Consider the following 20,499-nt stretch of genomic DNA (forward strand, 5'->3'; position numbering starts at 1 on the left):
CCATCTGGTTTTGTTAGAGCCGAGCATTTGTTGGTATTCCGTTTCAGTTTCGGTGCAAAACTCTTTTAGAGCTTCAACTCGAATCCTGTAAATATAAGGGTAGCCTGTCTGCAGCTGATTTCATTGCATTGTGAATTACATGGGTTCCACATCCAATACCTATCGATGGTTTTTTCAGAGATGATTGTAATTTCGTTAACACATTTTTAGTTCCTCGCCTAGCCGCGCCTCCGAAATTAACGTTGGCATTGTCTCCGCAAAATGCTTTTGCTGTTAAATTATTTTCTGTCAACACTACGTAAGTTCGAAAAAAGTGCACTAGACTAGGGTATATTTTTTTATTACCGTGGTTTGATTCATCGTTTAGTATTGTAATACAATTGGACTTATCAAGATCGTCCTTTGATTTTTTCGATGCAGTATTTGGAATTAAAACATGATTGAATTAATTTCGACGCACAATCATTATAGCGAAAACTGTGAGCCCAGACACCTTCTGCCACGGTTAACATCGAAGAAATCGAAGCTGCGGCGCGATCGGAATTTTTATGTTTTTCAGACTTCAAATGCTGTTCAATATCACTGGAAATCACTGTGGGAAACACTAAATTTTGTACGACACTTTTCACAACTGACATCTGAAGGAGTATTTGTTTGCTTGATAAACGGATATTATGTTTGTAAGTTAACATTGAACGTATACTTGCGTTTCGAGATTATGGTTCCAAAACAAAAGAAGATCAAGTCATTTACAGGATATACGAGCATCAAACAACAACAAAACAAATATCGAGAAGTGAGTGAACGAAAAATATGTCAAACCATTAGTAAACATAGCACGAGCGATGATGTCTTCGCCATTCATATTTTTCCGCGGTTTCAGAAAACGAGACGTTTTGGCGTTCCAAAGTTCATTTTAAACCATATTCTATCAGTAAATATTCTTTTAATAATATTGACTTATTTGCGCATCGATACAGTAGACTCCGTTCCTCGAGTGGGCACTTTCGTTAAAAAGTTAACAATCATTATCATGATAGCGACAATTGGACAAAATTATCTAATTAGTCTATTGTCATCGACCCTTAATATGTTTGAAGTGAGTTCAAATCGAGTCCAACCAACTCTTGTTGCTCAGGTGATTTATTTATCGGAGAAAACTAGAAAACCAAAACAATGATCAGTGCATGATCATCGCGTGAATATCCCGGACGAAACGGAGCGCGGCATTGTTAACGAAAAGTCGCGTGGGAAGGGCCCGTGCCGCTAAATCACCTGTAGTACAGGGACGGCATTCGTCATCATATTATCGTACTGTAGTAAGATTATTTATTTTTGTCTGTTGCGTAATTCTCTTAAACATGTATACAGCTATTATGGTATTATTTTGAAATTTAATAAATGGATTATGGGGTGGGCAGAAAGTTTTCACTGATAGTGTATTATAAATACTGTAATAATCTCAATTTCCCATATTCATTTTTTAGAAAAAAAAAGATATTTGTACGCCATTGGGCATTGATGTATATATATAAAATCATAAAATGTATAAGAAAACTTTATTATGGAAATTGATGTCACAACAAAAACGTTAAGAATAGTTATTTTAGGTTATTTCAAAGTCCAAACAATGAGGAAAAATTCTTGAAACCTAATTATTACTCGATGTTACGAAGCACGTTGTTAATTAAAAACCTGTTGACATAACAAGAGAGTTTAGTTAGCTGATTACATTTTCTAACCGTAACCAATGAGAATCAACCAACTAGCACTGCTCAATCGATTATAACGCATCTTATATTTTTCTGTTTAAATCCTTGATGTCAATTGGGGTCGAAGTACTTTGTTCAAAATTTGTTTTCATTAAAAAATATAGACACAAAGCTTCGATACTCTCATATTTTTTGCTACAAATGAAACGAGGATGATCCAATTCAATTGTTTTCATGTATCACAAAATATGAAACTACCCATAACCAAAAACTGAGAGCAAACAAGTTGCGTAAATTACAGACGGATGCGTTTACCGCAAACTGCATTGTCTATACCAGAGTTGTAGAGAAAGAAAACTATTCTTCCGGATAGACAAACATATATTCGAAAGACTTATGAAAAGTCCTGAGAGAATAACGAATTTATTGGAGTGTAATAATACAATTAGTAATAGGAGAACTTCAAGAAAGTATATTAAGCAAACTTCCGTTATGTGGTTAATTGAATTACAGTTGAAGAAGATTTAAAACATAAACCAAATACTTAATTCTCATCTTAAAAAACCCTGCAATCAACATTGAAAAAAAAATGGATGGAATTGATTTATCTTGATGCCAGACCATGTAAACAAAATGTAATACAAATTCATCTCAAAGAAATTTGAAAGAAAAATTTTAAGTGATTAATAATATGAGTTATCCAAAAATTCAAATATAAATGTTACATTTATATTTGGATATTTATAAACTGACAAAATTTTTTAACAAAGTTATATTAACCTTCCAAAGAGGATAATTCAGTTTGATTCATCACATCAGTCATCCGTACAATCATAGTCATTTTCGTAATTAATTTGAAAAATAAACTTCATTTTATAAAACGTAATCATGATTTTAAGAAGCTATATGGATGTATCAAAAGCTGGTAGACGGCGAAGTGATAATTAAATACACTAGCAAGCAAAGAATTGAGGTCACTTAAGAAGTACGACTTTGATGAAAATGTGCCTTTGTGCTAATTGAACATTCACATTTCCCTTGCCTGTTTTCCAGTTTACTGTTGATTCTTTGTGAAAACCTTACGATTGCAAAGTGTAGTGATTTAACAGGCCCATAATGCCCTTAAATCCGATTGTTGTGGCAAGAATTGTTGCGCTGTTACAACATGGTCGGGGCAACGTGAAACTGCAAGAATTGTTGGTGCTAGTCTTTGTGGTATGCAAAGGATGTGCCAGGTGTGATCAGGCTAGTCTCCAGTAGCCTGATCACTATAAGATCAGAATCTGGGCGAAAAACAGTTACCACTCAACGAGATGACCGTTTTTTGGTGTCCACGGAATAGGTTGGGTACTGAGGTTTCACTGCGAAATCAATTAATCAGTTGGAAGAGTGGGAAATGTTGAAGTTAGTGAATGGACCGTTAGAAGAAGACTTCATGCTGCTGGACTGTCATGCAGAATGGCTACAGGTCCCCCGTTGCAACGCCATCATCGGTCTGCAAGATTGACATTTACAAGAGAAACGTTCGTTAGAATGATGATGACTGGAGATGGGTATTGTTTTCAGATGAGTTTTTGCCTCACTGGGTCAGATGGACATCGACTAGTGTGGAAAAGACCTAGGGAAAGATATGCTGAAGTTTGCATTGACAAGCGTCTTCCATTTGGCGGTGGGTCAGTTGTGGTTTGGGTTAGGAATCACTGCAAAGCTCGTACGTAGTTAGTTTCATAGAAAATGGATCCCTAACCTCTCACAGGTACATTACGCTGGTGTTAGAAGACCATGTTATGCCTTTCATGGTGACTGTGGAGGAACGTGGCATTTTTATCAAAGATAATGCGAGATCATATACAGCCAGAATTGTCAGAGAGTATCTGGATGAGGTAGAAATTAGGCGGTTCACCGCGCCGACTTCGAGCAGTCATCAATGCAAGAGGATGGAATACAAGTTATTAGTATCAAGTTTTTTTATTTTGTTGTTGTTGAGATTCGTTTAAAATGTTGATTTGTTGCTTTATCAGAAAAAATGTTCAGATCCAATAAAAAAATACATTTTTCTTTAGTATAGAGTATCACATTCAGCTTACAAAAGCACATGGAACGATGTACAGCTTGCGAATACCATCTGAAAACGTAAATTTTCAAAGAACATGAAAATTTTAAAATGTTCTCAATTTTTTGCTCATCAGTATGTTTTTGAAGGAACCGGCCATAGTATTTCCAATTTTACCATTTAAACTTCGGGTCGTCTATCTGCGCAGCCAGACCCTTCCCGCTTCAGGGGGGCGGTCAACCACCCACCTTTTCGGGTCAGTCTTTCTAACTGAATTCTATTGTTGATACATTAAATAATAATTTTTTTCTCTTTAATGCTATTTTATTAAACGATATGAAATTACATTTATTTTGGTTTTTGAATGAAAACTTCAACAACACATTAACCACTTTTGAGAACCGCACTCTATTTACTATATGAGGCCAAAGGACTATGGTCCTCACTACGTATCTATAGAGAGAAATATTCACCTAATGCTTTGCATTTGGAGATTGGGAGGGCGTCAAAAATCGTCTGCCGATTACCAAATTAGACTTCTTTTTTTGCAATTGAGTGCCAATTAAGATGTGCACATCGATAAAAGGATTTCTGCTATAAGCGGCTATTATCTACAATATCTCCAGACTAGAATCGAGCGTTAAAATAAAAAATTGAGCAAAAAAGATCATCAACTTGAGTTTTCTGACAATATTATTCTAAGAATTATGAACTGCAGTGAAAATTGGAAGTCTAAGATATATTCAAAATCAAATAAAATCAATTAATTATCATTTCATGTACAAGAGCAACCGGAAATATCAATACAGAAGAAGTTTCAGAGGACTAGAGTTGAGAGGAAAAGCCTATCTGCTTTGACGTTGAAATTTCTAGAACAGTTGGAGATATTCATACTGAACATATTTTTTTGTAACGCTAATTAAATAAAAACTACCGATTACATTGTTGTGCATTTCGTTAACATATTTATATACTTTAGGTACCAAGGGAAAGCTGAATTTTATCTGATTTGTTCTAAAGAGTATCCGCGAGGACAAATTGTTGCAATTTCCTACCCAATTCAAATTTGAGTAAATATTAATTACTAAGAAAACCCCAATGAGTCAAGCGCATTTGCTTATATCTTTAGCAACTACCATATTGTGCATAATTGAACAAATATTTAAGTAGAAAATTTTTTTCAAAAAAAACTCAAAAATCTGAAAATTATTGCGGATTCGACTTCCAAACCAAACAGCTAATATTTCAAAGAGAGAATCAACTTAATCCATTGTTTTGGATCCTGTAATAATCAGTAATTTTATAACTCACGACTATTTGTTTAATTGAATAAATACATATTCAGGTTCAGTTTAGTACCAAAGCAAAAAAATTGAATTGTCTGTTTATTTTTAATACTTTTGTGCATATTTTGACCAAATTATTTCTGCATATTTTGGGGTTTTCATGTACATATTTGATTTTCCTTATTTATTACACTCACCCTCGTCTTGTCTCCAAGTACCCGCTTCTGTTAGACTCCTTCTAGATACCCTAGTCGATTCTGGTACCAAACTATTTCTTGGACTTCTATTGAATTCTGCTACGTTCAATTTCGAACTGTATACGTTAGTTTCTGGAGTTAGGCTGTGTCGAGGACTTCTACTATGTTCCGGTACCAAACTATTCCTCGGACTTCTATTGAAATCTATTGATATACTGTTCCTTGGACTGAGAACATAATCTGTGGTAGATAAACTGGTTTTTGATGGACAGCGAAAGTGATCGGTAGGTACTAAGCTGTGACGGGGACTCTTCTGAGAGTCTGGTAAAAGACTGCAACAAAGTATCAATTCATCTAAAATATTCATGAAAGTTCACTATAATTTTGTGGTCTCAGATTTTTTAATTAATTTATAGCTGGGATCCCTATTAATTATTTCTTCAATTGACTTTGACTCTTCAATTAATTTGAGGAATATCTCTACGATCTAATTATGTTACTAAATTCATTTACATGTCTTGAAGTTTATGATATATTGTAGTGAGAAACAATTTTTTTCTCGCGAAAGTCTTGACGTAGTTTTTATGTAAGACAACTATTGATATTAAGCATTCAAAAACTCAAATCAATACGTGAAATTACATATTATTCAAACTTCTAAAAGCGTGCGAAACAGAACAATGATTTTTAAAAGGAAATTTCAGTATAACACCCAAAAGAATGTGAGAAATTCTTTTTAAATGGGATAATCATTATTACATTCTTTTGTTTTTTTATATTTACAATTATATATCGTAAATACACGAAATTACGTCCCAGTAATATTCCACATAAACGCAACACTTCTTGCAGATACTAGAGCAGATATACTAGTGCTCATACGACACGGCGGGTGGAAATCGTCGACAGTAGCGGAATGATACGTAGAGCAGCCACTTGCAAACAAACTCTTCTTCTTCTTCCTGCTGTGTATAGGCATTATTGCCTGTTTTTCTTCACGTCATTGCCTCTGCTCAGTCACCTGGGAGGTTGTCACTCCATCTTTTCCTAGGTCTTCCAAGGCTTCTTTGTCCTGCTGGTGATTTGTCCCTTGATATTTTCACAATTCGTTCTTCCGTCATGCGGTCAATGTGCTCATTCCATTTTATCTTTCTATCCAGTACCCAGTCATTGATATTATCTATGCCGCATGTTCGTCTTATGTTTTCACTCCTTTTGCTTCAGTTCGAATGTATTTATTTCGCCATATTGTGTCATTTAGGTATGCTGCTGCTCTTGAGGCTCTTGTAGTTTGGTTTCTTACTTCCGTCTCCTCGTCCCCGTGTCCAGATATTTCGATTCCCAGATATTTAAATTTCATTTCCTGGTGTATTATTTTGTTATCCACCACAAGCTTACATCTGATCGGCGTCTTGGAAGTAATCATTGATTCTGTCTTTGCCGCTGATATTATCATATTGAACTTTTTTGCTGTTTTGTTAAATTGGTACAGTAGCCTTTGCAGATCGTCCTCGTTCTCCGCCAACAGTACCGCATCGTCTGCATAGCACAGGATTTTGACTTCTTTATTTCCCATTTTGTATCCTCTTAGTTTGCGTACTTGTTTTATGATTTCATCCATCACTATGTTAAATAGGAGCGGACTGAGAGAGTCCCCTTGCCTAATGCCCCTATTTGCAGGGGCATTAGGCAAACTCAATGTTGCAAAACTAATATTTCAAGCTAAAGAAAATGACAATGTACAGATATCAAGTATTAGTACATTTAGAGAAGTCACAAATCAAGAAATAGAATTAAAAAATGATTCACTAAGAAATATTAATATTGAAAATTGGAGAAATTGTACATTCACTTGTAATATTGATGATACAAATAATGTTTAAGTTAAATTATTCCTAATTAACAGTTCCTAACTTTCTCAATGTTAACCCATAGTGTTACTGAATAATTGAATATTTTGCACTTAAATCACGCTTTTTATTTTTCTACACCTAAATAAAAGATTAGGAAAAATGTTGTATGTGACTCGTGTTTATTGCATTCGATGTATTGTCAAATTCGGTCTAACGGCCTCGTTAGACAAATTCAAGAGTTAAAAAACCAATAATCAGCAGATAAAAAAAAACTCGAAAATAAAGATACGAAAAACTTCAAGATAAAGGCTATTTCTAGCCTTTTGATGATGAAAAATGAAGTGCCCTGTTTCCAGAAAGTATATCAGCCTTTTCATGATATGAACCTTCATGATAAGTCTAAGGGAAATATATTGGATTTTAAATTACATGTGATTTGAAAATAGGTTATTTAAATTGGCGGATGTACAACGCATTAACGGTGATATAAAAGAAGAATACAAAATTTGGGACATCGACATACCACCAAGTTAAATAAAATAGTGAACTAGCCATCATCAATGTTGCTAATGATGATGAAGGTAGACGTTTATCTGTTGTAAAGTAAGAAGGTAAGTTTATATTAAAGTTTACTCATAATTTATTTTACTTAGTTCTCAATCCCCTTATCACAGGTCATCCCAATAGAGAATTTTATTTCTAAAATTATATTAAAGAGTATAATTTATTGAAAGAGAAGGATTTTAGCACACAATATTTTCACACTTTGTACGTTGATTGAATTGTGGCTGAAATTTTGGAGCTTATTAACTGATGATAACGGAGCTCATATTTTTATGTTTATTTACATCATGCTGTAAAATGAAGCTTCTAGAAAATAGTCATACACTTATTTGTCCGCAGTATATACGCAAACGTCTGCAGTATCCAACCATCAAACCTCGTATTGTAGAATAATATTCCATGTTAATTGGTGGCTGTCAAGAAAATTGAAATATTTCAATGTTTATATACATTATGCTGTAAAATCAAGCAGAAATTAGAAAACTCACGCGTTGTTGTTCTAGCTATCGATTTTCTGTCTGCAATTGTTTTGGATCGTATTTATTTCTGTTTGAGTTCGCTCATCAAATATTTGAGTGTTTGAGCTAGAAAAAATCCCATAGGCCCACAGCTTTTTATTTGTGAAATTGACATGTACTGATTTTTTCCTGCATCTTCTTTATTTACTCTGAGTCTTGTTATTTTATATAGGTTTATATAACAGTTTTGCATGTTGTTTAGGCAGGAGTTTATTCAGTTTACATCTGAGCCCTTTATGACAAACTTTGTCGAGTCAATTAAACAATATTACACATGTGCTGAAAAGTTCAAAAATCCTACAAAATAATATTTCTTTTGTAATAGTAGAGATGATAAAACAATAAGAATGATTATGAAATATTTTATGACTAAAGAACAGAAAAAAACTATATTAGATAACTAACAAGAACTGAATAATTATTAATATAATTATTATAAAACTTAAATGTAAAATTTTTATTATAACAATTATTAAATTGCAGTGAATTTTGTAATGTTGCATTATTAGTGGTATCTTCAACATGTGTTTATTGTCAATCTATACAATAGATTCGAAAAATACGATTATCTTATAATTATCGTCAAAAACAAATTAAGCACTATTCCAAATAATGATATTTATCATAATGGATACCACCTAGTAATATTCTAATAATTTTTTAACAAGTTTTCCATCATTTCATCATCATACAAATCAAGTGAGATCGAAACACCATACAAGTAATGAACAGAAATGCTATTAAATGGTATTCGGACGGATCTAAAACAACAGACGGAACTAGAATAAGGCCCAGAAACAAAAACTCCGAATTCCTGGGAAGCGCACTAAGCATTTTTTAAGCGGAAATCTATGCAATTGGAAAATGTGTTCAGTTTAATCTAGATTAGGAACTATTGCAAACAGGAGACCGATAGTCAAGCAGTCATTAGAGATTTAAGCTCCAATATAATAAAATTCAAACTCATTTGGGATCGATTAAAAAAATTTAACGAGCTAAAAAAAGGTGGAGAGGAGTAAAACTAATTATTAGGACAACGTACGGGGGCTAAGACAAGCAAATACTGTTCTGGGGAACTATAACCAGAAAACATCTGAAAACGCTAGACTTAGCAGATGATACAGCGTGCAGATTTTGTTGCACAGAGGACGGAACCTCTATCCACATCTCTCGAAGTGTGAAACACTGAAGAACTCTATACCACTACACCTGGGAGCGCTTGAAATGGAAGACGTAGATTTATGGGATATGAAGCCATCCCACATTCTAGACTTTCTAAAAGGAGTGGAATTAACGGATCAGCTGTGAATACTGGGTTCTCCAGTATCACATTAAGAAAGGGAGTCACAATCGATCCTTTTGGTCGCAATGTATACGATACCCCAAAATCCCAATTTCTATGGCATGCAAGTATCTCCGCGATATCAATACTTCTTAAACGGAATTGACCAATTATACGACTTAAACGGTTAGAAATTGGCCATAAAAGGTCAGTTGGTCAACGTTAATGAATTTTTAATGAAGGCTAAACTTCTCCAAGGTCGTTGAGACATCTTACCACCTCCATCGCGAAAAAAAAAATACTTATACGCGACCTAGAAGCATGAATAAATATTTGGCTGTTAGGAATCAACCATAAAAAAAGAAAAGAGCCAAAGAGATATGGAAAAAATAGTTTTGGATAAATATATAGATAAATAAGTATTAGATTGGACTACAAACGAAAAGTTAGGGCTGAAAAACTTGATTTATGATATATTTATATAAAATTATCGTTAAATAAGCTTGTTATGTATAATCCTTCAAATCCCCACTACACATTTTGATACAAGTATAATATGTCAAGTTTTTTCAGACTAACTGACCTTTTATGACCAACTTCTGACCTTTTAGATGGTATAATTGGTTGATCGAAATTCCTCACTTGGAATGCTGAGATCGTAGCTTATTTCACCCTCCATATCAATATCTACATGGTTGCGATGTGTGCAATGTTTTTTTAGCTTTAACTATTTTACATCATATCTCACTTAAATTTCGGTCGGAACGACTTTTAGTGGTAGTCGTGTGAAAGGTCTTTTTAAACTCTTTAAAAAGTATTGTATGACTTTTTGTTGAAAAATGTACCATTTTTTCGTTATTTGAGGTTAAATGCTCAATTAAGTCAAATAAAAGCTATTCAAGTATCTATAACTTGCTTTAGGTAGAGCATTGAGATCTTAAAATTTAGCTTAATTCCTTAGTTATTGTTTATTATTTATCACACTCTTTTCTATTAAATGCATCATTACAGTTATACGTAAACGATTATTAGAAAATGCTTTTTTGACAAAAAATCGTGTTTTCAATTGCGAATAACTCAAAAACTATTGATCTGGCGAAAAAACTTTATATGACATTTTTTGCTATAAATTTGATGATCTTTCGATTTTTGGGGTTATTTTGGGTGAAAAATTTTCCGCCCTCGAAAAGGACACCATGTAGATCTTGCTTTTTTGGATACACATCTATCATTTGTCAAAATTATAAAATAAAAATAAAATCATTACTTATGTCTTGTAGTTAGTCTCGTGAGGAATGCATTCGATCTTATTTTTTTATGTTTGATTTTTATTGATAGAAGAAGTAGAAAATATGTATGAGATGAGTCATATATTAAGTCAAGTGCACCGTTTCAACTGGTAGAGCTGCTGGAGAAGTTTTTTCACGCTTTTTGACCGATTCAGAAATTACATTCTTTATGAATGCATATGTATGAAGAAACATAACGGACGTAGAAAAAGATATTTATTTCAAAAAATTCGAAATATTGGATTTTCATTGAATAATTCAAATCTATTCAAATAATTATAAGAAACTCATTTAATACTATCATCTATCTTCGAGTCCTATAAAATAAATAGATGATTTTTATTTGAGAAAAAACAGTTCAGCACAAGAATGTTTGATTGATCCATTAAATTCCGAATGTTTCATGTGCTACATACTAAATCGGAAAAAAAAGAAAAACAAATAGCTACTTCAGCTCCGATCAATGGTGTGGCGGGTATAAGGTGAAGAATATTAAATAGAAAGTTCTCCACCATTCGGAAAAAAAGACCGTAAATTTATCTGTTCTTCGGGGTAATTTGATGCGATTTAGAAGAATTTGCAATTTATGTTGAAATATTCAATTGAAAATTTCATTACTTAACTAATATATCGTCGGGTTACTGCCAAAACAAGGTAACTCCACTTTTACTCAATTCGGAGTTAAGTACTCTATTGGATTAAAAAATGTTCGAAAAACATATTGACAAAACCTGACAACTCCAAACAAACTGTTAAGGTAGGCAAAACAAAAAACCCAACTCCATTTTTACAACTTTTAGTCTGCTAAAACGAGATAAGTACAGCTGGATCTCAAAATGGATAAGTATTTTATCATTTGAAACCTTCTAGTTCCACCAAAATAAGACAAAAATTAGTTAGCTTGTTTTTGTTGTAAGGAAAAATATTTTTATCATGAGACATCTGTCAGATATCTGGTTTTCGCTGTACTGTTTTCGGTAAAATACACAATCTTCATCATATTCAGTAAAATAATTGGCACTTAGTTTATTTTGGCAGTATAAAATTCGGAAATACACACGTTATTCTGTATCAGTTGTATGGATTTGTCTAAAGTTTTTGTATAAACATAACCTAAAACTTTGAGTTGTGGCGTGCACTTATTGTCGGAATGTGGAAAATTTGAGATTTTTTAGTAGTTATATCAATTTAAAAATGTTTTGTCGTAGTTCTCGTATGTTGAAAACGGTGTTTGAACCTAGGTAATAATGGTAAGTGTATTATTATTAAATGAGAATATAGAGGAAACAACATTATCCAATCTAGAGCCCGAACCAGAGCGTGTCCGTAATGAATTGGCAACAATTTTAGACTATTCCGATTGCTCGATATAAGATTATGTGCCAGGATCAGATAGTTCTTCAGAAGAAGATATATTTTTTTTATTATCTAATTTTGATGTTTTGTTTTTCAAAATAATATTACGAAGTAAGTTCGTTACCCTTATTTCTGTTTTAGATATTGTAGAGAAAAATGGTAATTTACATAATACTTTGCCGAAAGATCTGACATCTAGAACACGCTGGAAAAAATATGATCCGAGTAAATGGAAGAAGAATATTAAAAAACGCCAACTCATTGATTACTCTAACTGTCGCTTCAAATGCACAGATAAGTTAAATCAAGTTGCAAGAAATATGATATGTAACAACTATTGGTCAACCGATTTTAATCGGCGAAAGGATTTCATCCTAAGCAGGGTCGAGTGCCATGCACTTGAACGAAGAAGATCAACTCCAGGAAGTACTAAGAAGCCACGACTGGATTCTAAACGCTATTTTCTTATATGACAATATTAGAAGCAAGGTCTCTTTGTATAAGCAAAGAAGCCGTTGAACATGCTTCCAAATTTAAAGGTGAAGGCTTGTTAGCTAACAATGACTAAAGAGGTTAAAAGGCACCCTACAATAAAACAAAGGATTCTGATATAGAGATGGTGAAGAATCATATCCAAAGCTTTTCTGTGATGGAATCTCACTACACGCGGGAATGTACGAAGAGGCAATATCTTGATAACAAGTTAAGTATTGCAAAAATGCATAACTTGTATAAGGATATGTGCGAGAAAGATAATCTGAAGCCGGTATCTCTCATAACATACAGAAGAATATTCTGCACGAATTACAATCTGTGTTTTTTTACTCCCAAAAAGTTTCTACACAAATTTCTAGTGCGGTTAATGATTGGGGGAAATTTTGATCCTTAAATTACTTTTTGTTGAAGTTTCTACACAAATTTCGAGTGGTATTAATGACTAGAGCAAATTTTGATCCTTGGAATCATTTTTGATGTAATTTCTACACAAATTTTTTGGGTGAGAATAATGATTGGAGCAAATTTTTACTCGTGGAATAATTTTTGATGCAATTTCTACACAAATTGAAATGGGGAAAATAATTGGAGAAAATTTTGATCATGGATTCCTTTCCGATGAAGTTTCTACACAATCTTCGAGTGATAAAATTTTGATCTTTGAATCCTTATTTGATGGAGTTTTTACACAAATTTTGAGTGAGGACAATAATTGGGGAAAATTTTGATCATGGATTCCTTTTCGATGAAGCTTCTACACAAGCTTCGGGTGAGAAAATTTTGATCTTTGAATCCTTATTTGATGGAGTTTTTACACAAATTTTGAGTGAGGACAATAATTGGGGAAAATTTTGATCATGGATTCCTTTTCGATGAAGCTTCTACACAAGCTTCGGGTGAGAAAATTTTGATCTTTGAATCCTTATTTGATGGAGTTTTTACACAAATTTTGAGTGAGGACAATAATTGGGGAAAATTTTGATCATGGATTCCTTTTCGATGAAGCTTCTACACAAGCTTCGGGTGAGAAAATTTTGATCTTTGAATCCTTATTTGATGGAGTTTTTACACAAATTTTGAGTGAGGACAATAATTGGGGAAAATTTTGATCATGGATTCCTTTTCGATGAAGCTTTTACACAAGCTTCGGGTGAGAAAATTTTGATCTTTGAATCCTTATTTGATGGAGTTTTTACACAAATTTTGAGTGAGGACAATAATTGGGGAAAATTTTGATCATGGATTCCTTTTCGATGAAGCTTCTACACAAGCTTCGAGTGAGAAAATTTTGATCTTTGAATTCTTTTTTGATGGAGTTTATACTCAAATTTTGAGTGAATATAATGATTGGAGAAAATTATATTTCTTGAATTATTTTTAATGAAGTTTCTACACAAATATCGAGAGAGGTTATTGATTGGTGAAGATTTTGATTATGGATTTCTTTTTGATGAAATTTCTACACAAGTTTCGGGTAAGAAAATTTAGTTGATGAAAATTTGATTTCTGAATTCCCCATTTGATGAAGTTTTTACACAAATTTCAAGTGAGTATAATGATTGGATAAAATTTTGATCCTTAAATCCTTTTTCGATGAAGTTTTTGGTAGGATAATGATTAGACAATATTTTGATCGTTGAATCCTTTTTTTATGGAATATGGTACTTGAGTGGTTTGAGAAAAAAATGGTTCAGAATAGTTCATACAGGGTGTTTCTACATTCGACCGACATCGCTCTACCATAGAGAGATCTCAATAAATGATTCTTACGGAGCCTAAATGCTGAAATATAGAGTGCTCAAAATTTTGAATCGAAATCAAAAATTTGCCATAAGTCAAGCTTTGAATATTGGTAGAGCGTTGTCGGTTGATTATAGAAATACCCCGTATACAACTTTCATCACATATTTTTTGATTAATATTTATAGAGAAAAGAATTATTAAGAATTCAAAAATTTTGTAGGTGGTTCAAACATTGATTAATCTGAGAAATCGTATATAAATTGTGTTTTGTGACAGGATGTAAAAATACCACGTCTAAAATATCTGATAAAGTTCATTTTATGATGCCCATAAATTCGAATATACTATAAAAATGATTTGAATATGCTGATCGTTTTGACGATCCAAAGATATGTAATTATTGTTCTTGCCAGGATCATTTTAATGTAAGTAAGATTTAAATTAAACTTATCCAAATATTTTATGATGATTTAGTTCATTATAGTTTTAATATTTAACATGTTTTTGTGATAATATAAGAACTTAACCTATAAAAGGTTTATTTTTTATTCTGTTATATAGAAAAATGTTTGATTTATACGTAACTAATGAAAAAACTGTATTATAACAGCACACGCTACGTTGCCAACAACGATAACCTCGTGATCATCAAGCAAACATTTTGTAAATGTGGCTAACGAACGTTTTTGACCACGGGTTTATGAAAGTTATGAATATGGGAGAATGGAAAAGGAATGAGTTGACAATTTAATATATTCCTGTACCCTTGTAACAAAAATCCACGAATTTTAGCATTTCCATAAATTCTGACACTGCCAAACACCTGAGTGGACTCTTTTCTGAAGCCCACTTTGTGTATTTAATAACATACAATTTATTCTCTTGTAATTTTATTTGCTGTCAAAAATTATTCTTCCTCTTAATGTGTTAACCAAAGCTGTTAGCGAAAATGAAATTCCGTTCGTATCATTATTTATCAATAATTCAAGTAGATAAAAAATATATTCAATCAATAGATTATTGAATAATTCGACACCAACAAAACTTACAATAACTACATTAGTTCGGGTTCTGAACAAGTATTTATCTGTTATCTTAAGGGCTCGATTGATTTTGTATTAAACGAGTAATTTCAGAATTTCGTTGATGGTTTAAGGCGAATCGATACTAAGCCTATTATATTTGATTACATAATCGATTTATCATATTTACATACCACAATGTTTATTTTGCTTCACCTGACGAATAACAAAATTTCAAAAACATCATAATAACATTCTATCAATTTTTTTAAATGTAGTAGGACAACGTAAGCACATGAATATTAAAGAAGCTTCATAATTGAATTATACAGGGTACCATGTAAATATCATAAAATTTCAGAAGCAAGTGGAAGAGCCTAAGATAACGTCAAAATTTCAATTATATTCCTGTCATAGTGAAGTTTTATTTTTATCCTAAAGTCATTAGGAGATAATAGATTGCTAAGTTGTATAATTTGTCTATGAATGCGTTTCCAGAATGTTAATTGAAGGCTTCATCCGGAAAGCTTCTCATAAAGCGATTTCGATTTGCTTTATCTTGACCATTCCGTTATTTTTGTGGGACTGTGGCAATTAAACACCAAAGCGTAATTTTTTAAATATGTATTCCAAGCTTTTGATTAACTTCGTATTTTACTTGATTTTTGTCTGTCAATGTTGATTATATGGATCCGAATGATTTTTCACGGAGCGATCTCGATCTTCCCGTTATCATTGTGGGACACTGTGGCAATCAAACATAAAAGCGACACCAAAGTGTACCTTTCCAGTATGTATTCCAAGCTTTAGAATAACTTCGTATTTGACCGGAACTTTTTCATATTAGATTCCATCTCCGAGTTAAAAAACTTTGAAAAGTCATGTTACAAAGTGGAAATCCGTGTTTTGTTTTTTCAAAAAATTGATTTGAAAGGTAGTCTCTTTGTCTCTGAATGCATTTTCTCAATGTTGATTATATAAATCCGGAAGGCTTCATCCAGAAGGCTTCCCAAGGATCGATTTCAGTTTTATTTATCTTGATCATCCTGTACGGAGAGAACGACAGAAAAGTAGAATTCAGGATATCTAAGAAGAGTGGAAGGAGTAACAAAAAAAGATAAAATACTACAATAAATGATTTCTAATATAATTTCCCAATTCAATATTTCGAAAATGTATTCTACCATTAACTTACCTGTTTCTTGGGCTCCTATCAAATTCTGGAGCTAAAGTTGGTCTATTGGTCCTTTCAGTTTTCTTGTCTTTCAAGATCTGAGTTTCTGATATGTCAGGTATAAGGGAATTTCTCTGACTTCTACTAATCTCAGGAGCCAGAGTATTCCTAAAATGGTCGGGTTCTGCTGGAGTTACGGCAATGCTAGCCCGTCTTCCTGGACTAGGAGTCGACGTAAGGCCTCTTGTTTGTGGAGATGAGGCAGCGCTTCTGGAAGCTCTCCTTCGACGTGATGACGTAGATCGAGCTAGCATATTCGTAAAATTGATGGAGATATTACATGAGATTCACCTAGAAAGAAAATACTTTTGAAGGAGAAGGGTTTTTTGGTTGTTGGATGGATTGAATCAAACTGAATTATACAAGTCAACCCGGATTTTGTTCACTGAGATTTTTAATCAACTTTTGTACATAGGATATAGTTTTCTAATGTAAAATCTATATTTAGAGAAATAAGATATAAGTTCTGACAAGAGAACAGTTTCCAGCACTGCTCAAAACGATGATACATTTTGAAAGTATATTGATAGTGATTATGAGTGTACATCTATCATCATATATACTTGCGTGCATAGAAACTGGCCTACTGTAAACTTTTGATTTTAACTATATTTTTTATGAATTATTCATAATATCAAAAAAAAAATATGGTGTTTGAAAGGCGATTTAATATGCTATGTGACTTGATATGTTAAGAATAGTGAAATTAATGCATCAAGCAAATTAAGCTTTTTTATTATCAACATAAGTAGTTTTATTGAATATTTGGAACTCAACACTATTTTTTGATATTGGGTATGATCTTCTTTTGCCCTCATATGATTACGCTTAGATATAATCAAGTTTTTTGGGAGATGTTGAGCAATTCTTCCATCAATTGTATATTTTACCCATCTCTGTAAGTTGTACAGGGTTACTGCTTTTGAAGGCATACCAATTACCTCCGAAACATAAAAGGTCAAGGAAGATATTAGCAGTATTCAAAGCAATATTTTTTGAATATTTTTCCAAAGAATCAAGATTTTTACTGGTCTAGTCTATTGAAAATATTGGTCTTGTTTTATACACTACCTCTGGACTTCCGGGCACGAGTTCGATTTCCGTGGCGCCTGGATTTGATTATGCAATTTTGTGAATCGATCCAAAATAAGTCAAAAATGAAGAATAAATTTTTCGATATCTCACTTCGTTTTCGAGATATCGATACGTGATGCTGGAAAAATTCATTTTTATTTGACATTTATATATATCAACCTAACCTTATCTAACCTTCTTGTGGTGCACTTTGAGTGTAAAAAGTTCAAAAATCGTGAATTTTTTACAGCCAAAATTGTCTAAAAAATGTTTTTCTTCGCTTGAGGATTATTTTAGATCCATTTTATTATTATTTTTTCTTTCTAATGGGGGGCTTCGCCCCTGGACCCCGGACACTGGCGTGCCCAAAAGCCACAGGCCACGAGAAACGGTTGACAGATTGGGTAGGGGATTGGGGGCAGATTCGAAGCGGGTAGATTTGGAATGATTTTTTACAGTCATTTTTCTTATTTGGTTGATTTTGTCGTTAAAAATAGGATAAATGATGCAAAAATAATTGCTAGAGAACTTTTTGTGAAATACTACAGTAGTCTGGCTTTTCAATTATAAAACAAATAACTTTTGAAAGCATTCAGAACGTACTTTTTGCTCGAATGAGGATATTTTTACATTAAATTACTAAACTATCATTTAATATTTTTTTATTTTACAAATATGTAATGAAAAACAACCGACAATTTTTTATGAAAAACATCAAATTATTCATGATTTTACGGTATGTTAAGTTATAGTCATTACAAAGTGATGAAGGTTATCAAAAATGCCTCATTTTGTTATAAAAATCCGTTTTTTTTTCAATATAATTTTGGGGTATCAGGGTAAATAATATAAAAATCATATAAAAAATCTTTTGTTTATTGAATTTCAAGATTCATATTGAATTTGAAGTGATATAATATTCATTTGAAATGAAGTATTGAACGCCATCTTTTCAATAAAGCGAATTTTGAACTAACGTTTGATTATAAGTATCGGTATCTCGAAAACAAAGCGAGATATGAAAAAATTTTATTCTTCATTTTCGATTTATTTTGGCCTAATTATATCCACTGTTAAATCGCGGCGCCACGGAAATCGTACTCTTCCCGATTTTTTAGCTATATTTCTATGTCGAAATTCTCTGTAGCTCCTATGTATATGAACTAACTTTTAATCATCATTTCTGCGACATATTCGAGAATAAAATTTGTTTAAATTAAACATAGATCGATCCCTATACTTCATACGAATTTGAGGATTATCAGATTTGTTGAGAATTGTAAACAAAAATTCTCGATATTTTTGAAACACGATATTATGATATATCGGATGACGTAGTGAAAAGTGTTTTGGTAAAAAAATTTTGTCGACATTGGAAAATTCGGTTAATAGAACCCAATTCTTTCCCTATACTATTATAAGTCTCTTTTTGGTCTCAAATCAATCCCAATTCCCAGCTGCCAGGATAAAGTTAATTGTTCTGGCATCCGACCTTCCAAGAAATACGTAAAGGAAATAGAAGGATTCAACCCATTTAATTCTTTGGATTTCAGATTCTGCATTGTAGTTCACGCCATTATCCCATAGAGGCATGTTGAATCTATTTTTTTATTGTGCCCTAGGAAATGATCATCCTGGAGAAGCAAAAAAATTAAACGATTTGAAAAGTGCGCATCCCGCTATTAAAATTTGATGAAATGGAAATTGGAAAATAATTATAACTCATTGAATATAGGAATGGAAATTTTTGCACCAAGAAGGGAAATTGATTTGAGTTTTTTTCGTGAAAGACTGAATATTACTGCTAAGAAGGGTACAAACGTACCCCTAGTAAACATTTTAGTGGCATTTTGAGCAAAATCAAATTTTTAGGGTGATGTGATGTAATTGATTTAGTAATGTGTAGCTCAATCTATTACATACTTTTTCCAAAGATGGTAATTTTCTTTTTCCGTTATGACAAAAATCTATTTGGGGTATGGAAGTACCCCAAATAGTCTTTTTAAGTTATTTTATCTATTGAGCTATCTATATTGTAGAAAACGACGTGTTGGTTCTATATTTGTTCAAAATTCATGTGCTTACTATGGTCAGACAGAATATGCCTTCAGGAGTTATTCGTCGATCTGTATCACCACATCTTATCTATCAAAACATCTTTTTTAGTTGAATGAAGACCAATTCTATAGACAATGCCATCTGATCAGATGTGCTAGAACACTATGATAACGAATAGTACCTTGTATTGGCATATTTTACTCTGCTAAACACAAAGAGGTTAAGGAAGTGCCAATGAGGCGGTACCACAATTTTTTGATTACCCATTCATCTTATAGGAATCTTATATGGTTCGATATGTTTACAAAATTCATGTGCTTGTCAGTTAGAATATACCTCTACCTCCACATTTTATGCTTATTTCTGGTTACATGATCTCAGGTTCATTATTAATCCCTTTTCTAGGTGTACAGTGAATATAAATCTTACCTGTCAAAAAATCTTTTTGATTTTGTGGTTGAACATCACAAAATGACGAATTGTACAAAGATCTGCTTAAGTATTATCAATTCCCTATAAACATTCGCTGCTTTTGATTCCAGGTTCAAAGTCAGTTGAACTCTTAGTCAAATACCTAATGCGAAATGGCCTAACACTTTGAGTAGACAGTAGGCGCTTATACCCAATTATGTAATACGTGGCTTAGCTTATAATAATTGTAGAATCGTAGATCATCCTCTTACTTCCATAGAAGCTATCTAGAGCTATTTCTTTATCCTACTCTCCCGATGCAACACTCTGTGTAATGTCCTGGATACACCAG

At 32.7% G+C, this 20,499-nt stretch overlaps 1 protein-coding gene across 1 annotated transcript in view; it reads right to left on the reverse strand.

Annotated features, from left to right (window-relative positions):
- LOC130446641 (uncharacterized) overlaps positions 1-20,499 on the reverse strand; it is a 117,086-nt gene that overhangs the window by 42,342 nt on the left and 54,245 nt on the right. Inside the window, exons 3-4 of the mRNA XM_056783009.1 lie at positions 16,566-16,895; positions 5,249-5,580 (exon numbers count right to left, since the gene is read on the reverse strand). Coding sequence (XP_056638987.1) covers positions 5,249-5,580; positions 16,566-16,858 — 625 coding nt within the window. The 5' untranslated portion in view covers positions 16,859-16,895. The remainder of the gene's footprint in view (positions 1-5,248; positions 5,581-16,565; positions 16,896-20,499) is intronic.

The sequence above is a fragment of the Diorhabda sublineata genome, chromosome 7, assembly GCF_026230105.1.
Source record: "Diorhabda sublineata isolate icDioSubl1.1 chromosome 7, icDioSubl1.1, whole genome shotgun sequence".
Taxonomy (NCBI): domain Eukaryota; kingdom Metazoa; phylum Arthropoda; class Insecta; order Coleoptera; family Chrysomelidae; genus Diorhabda; species Diorhabda sublineata.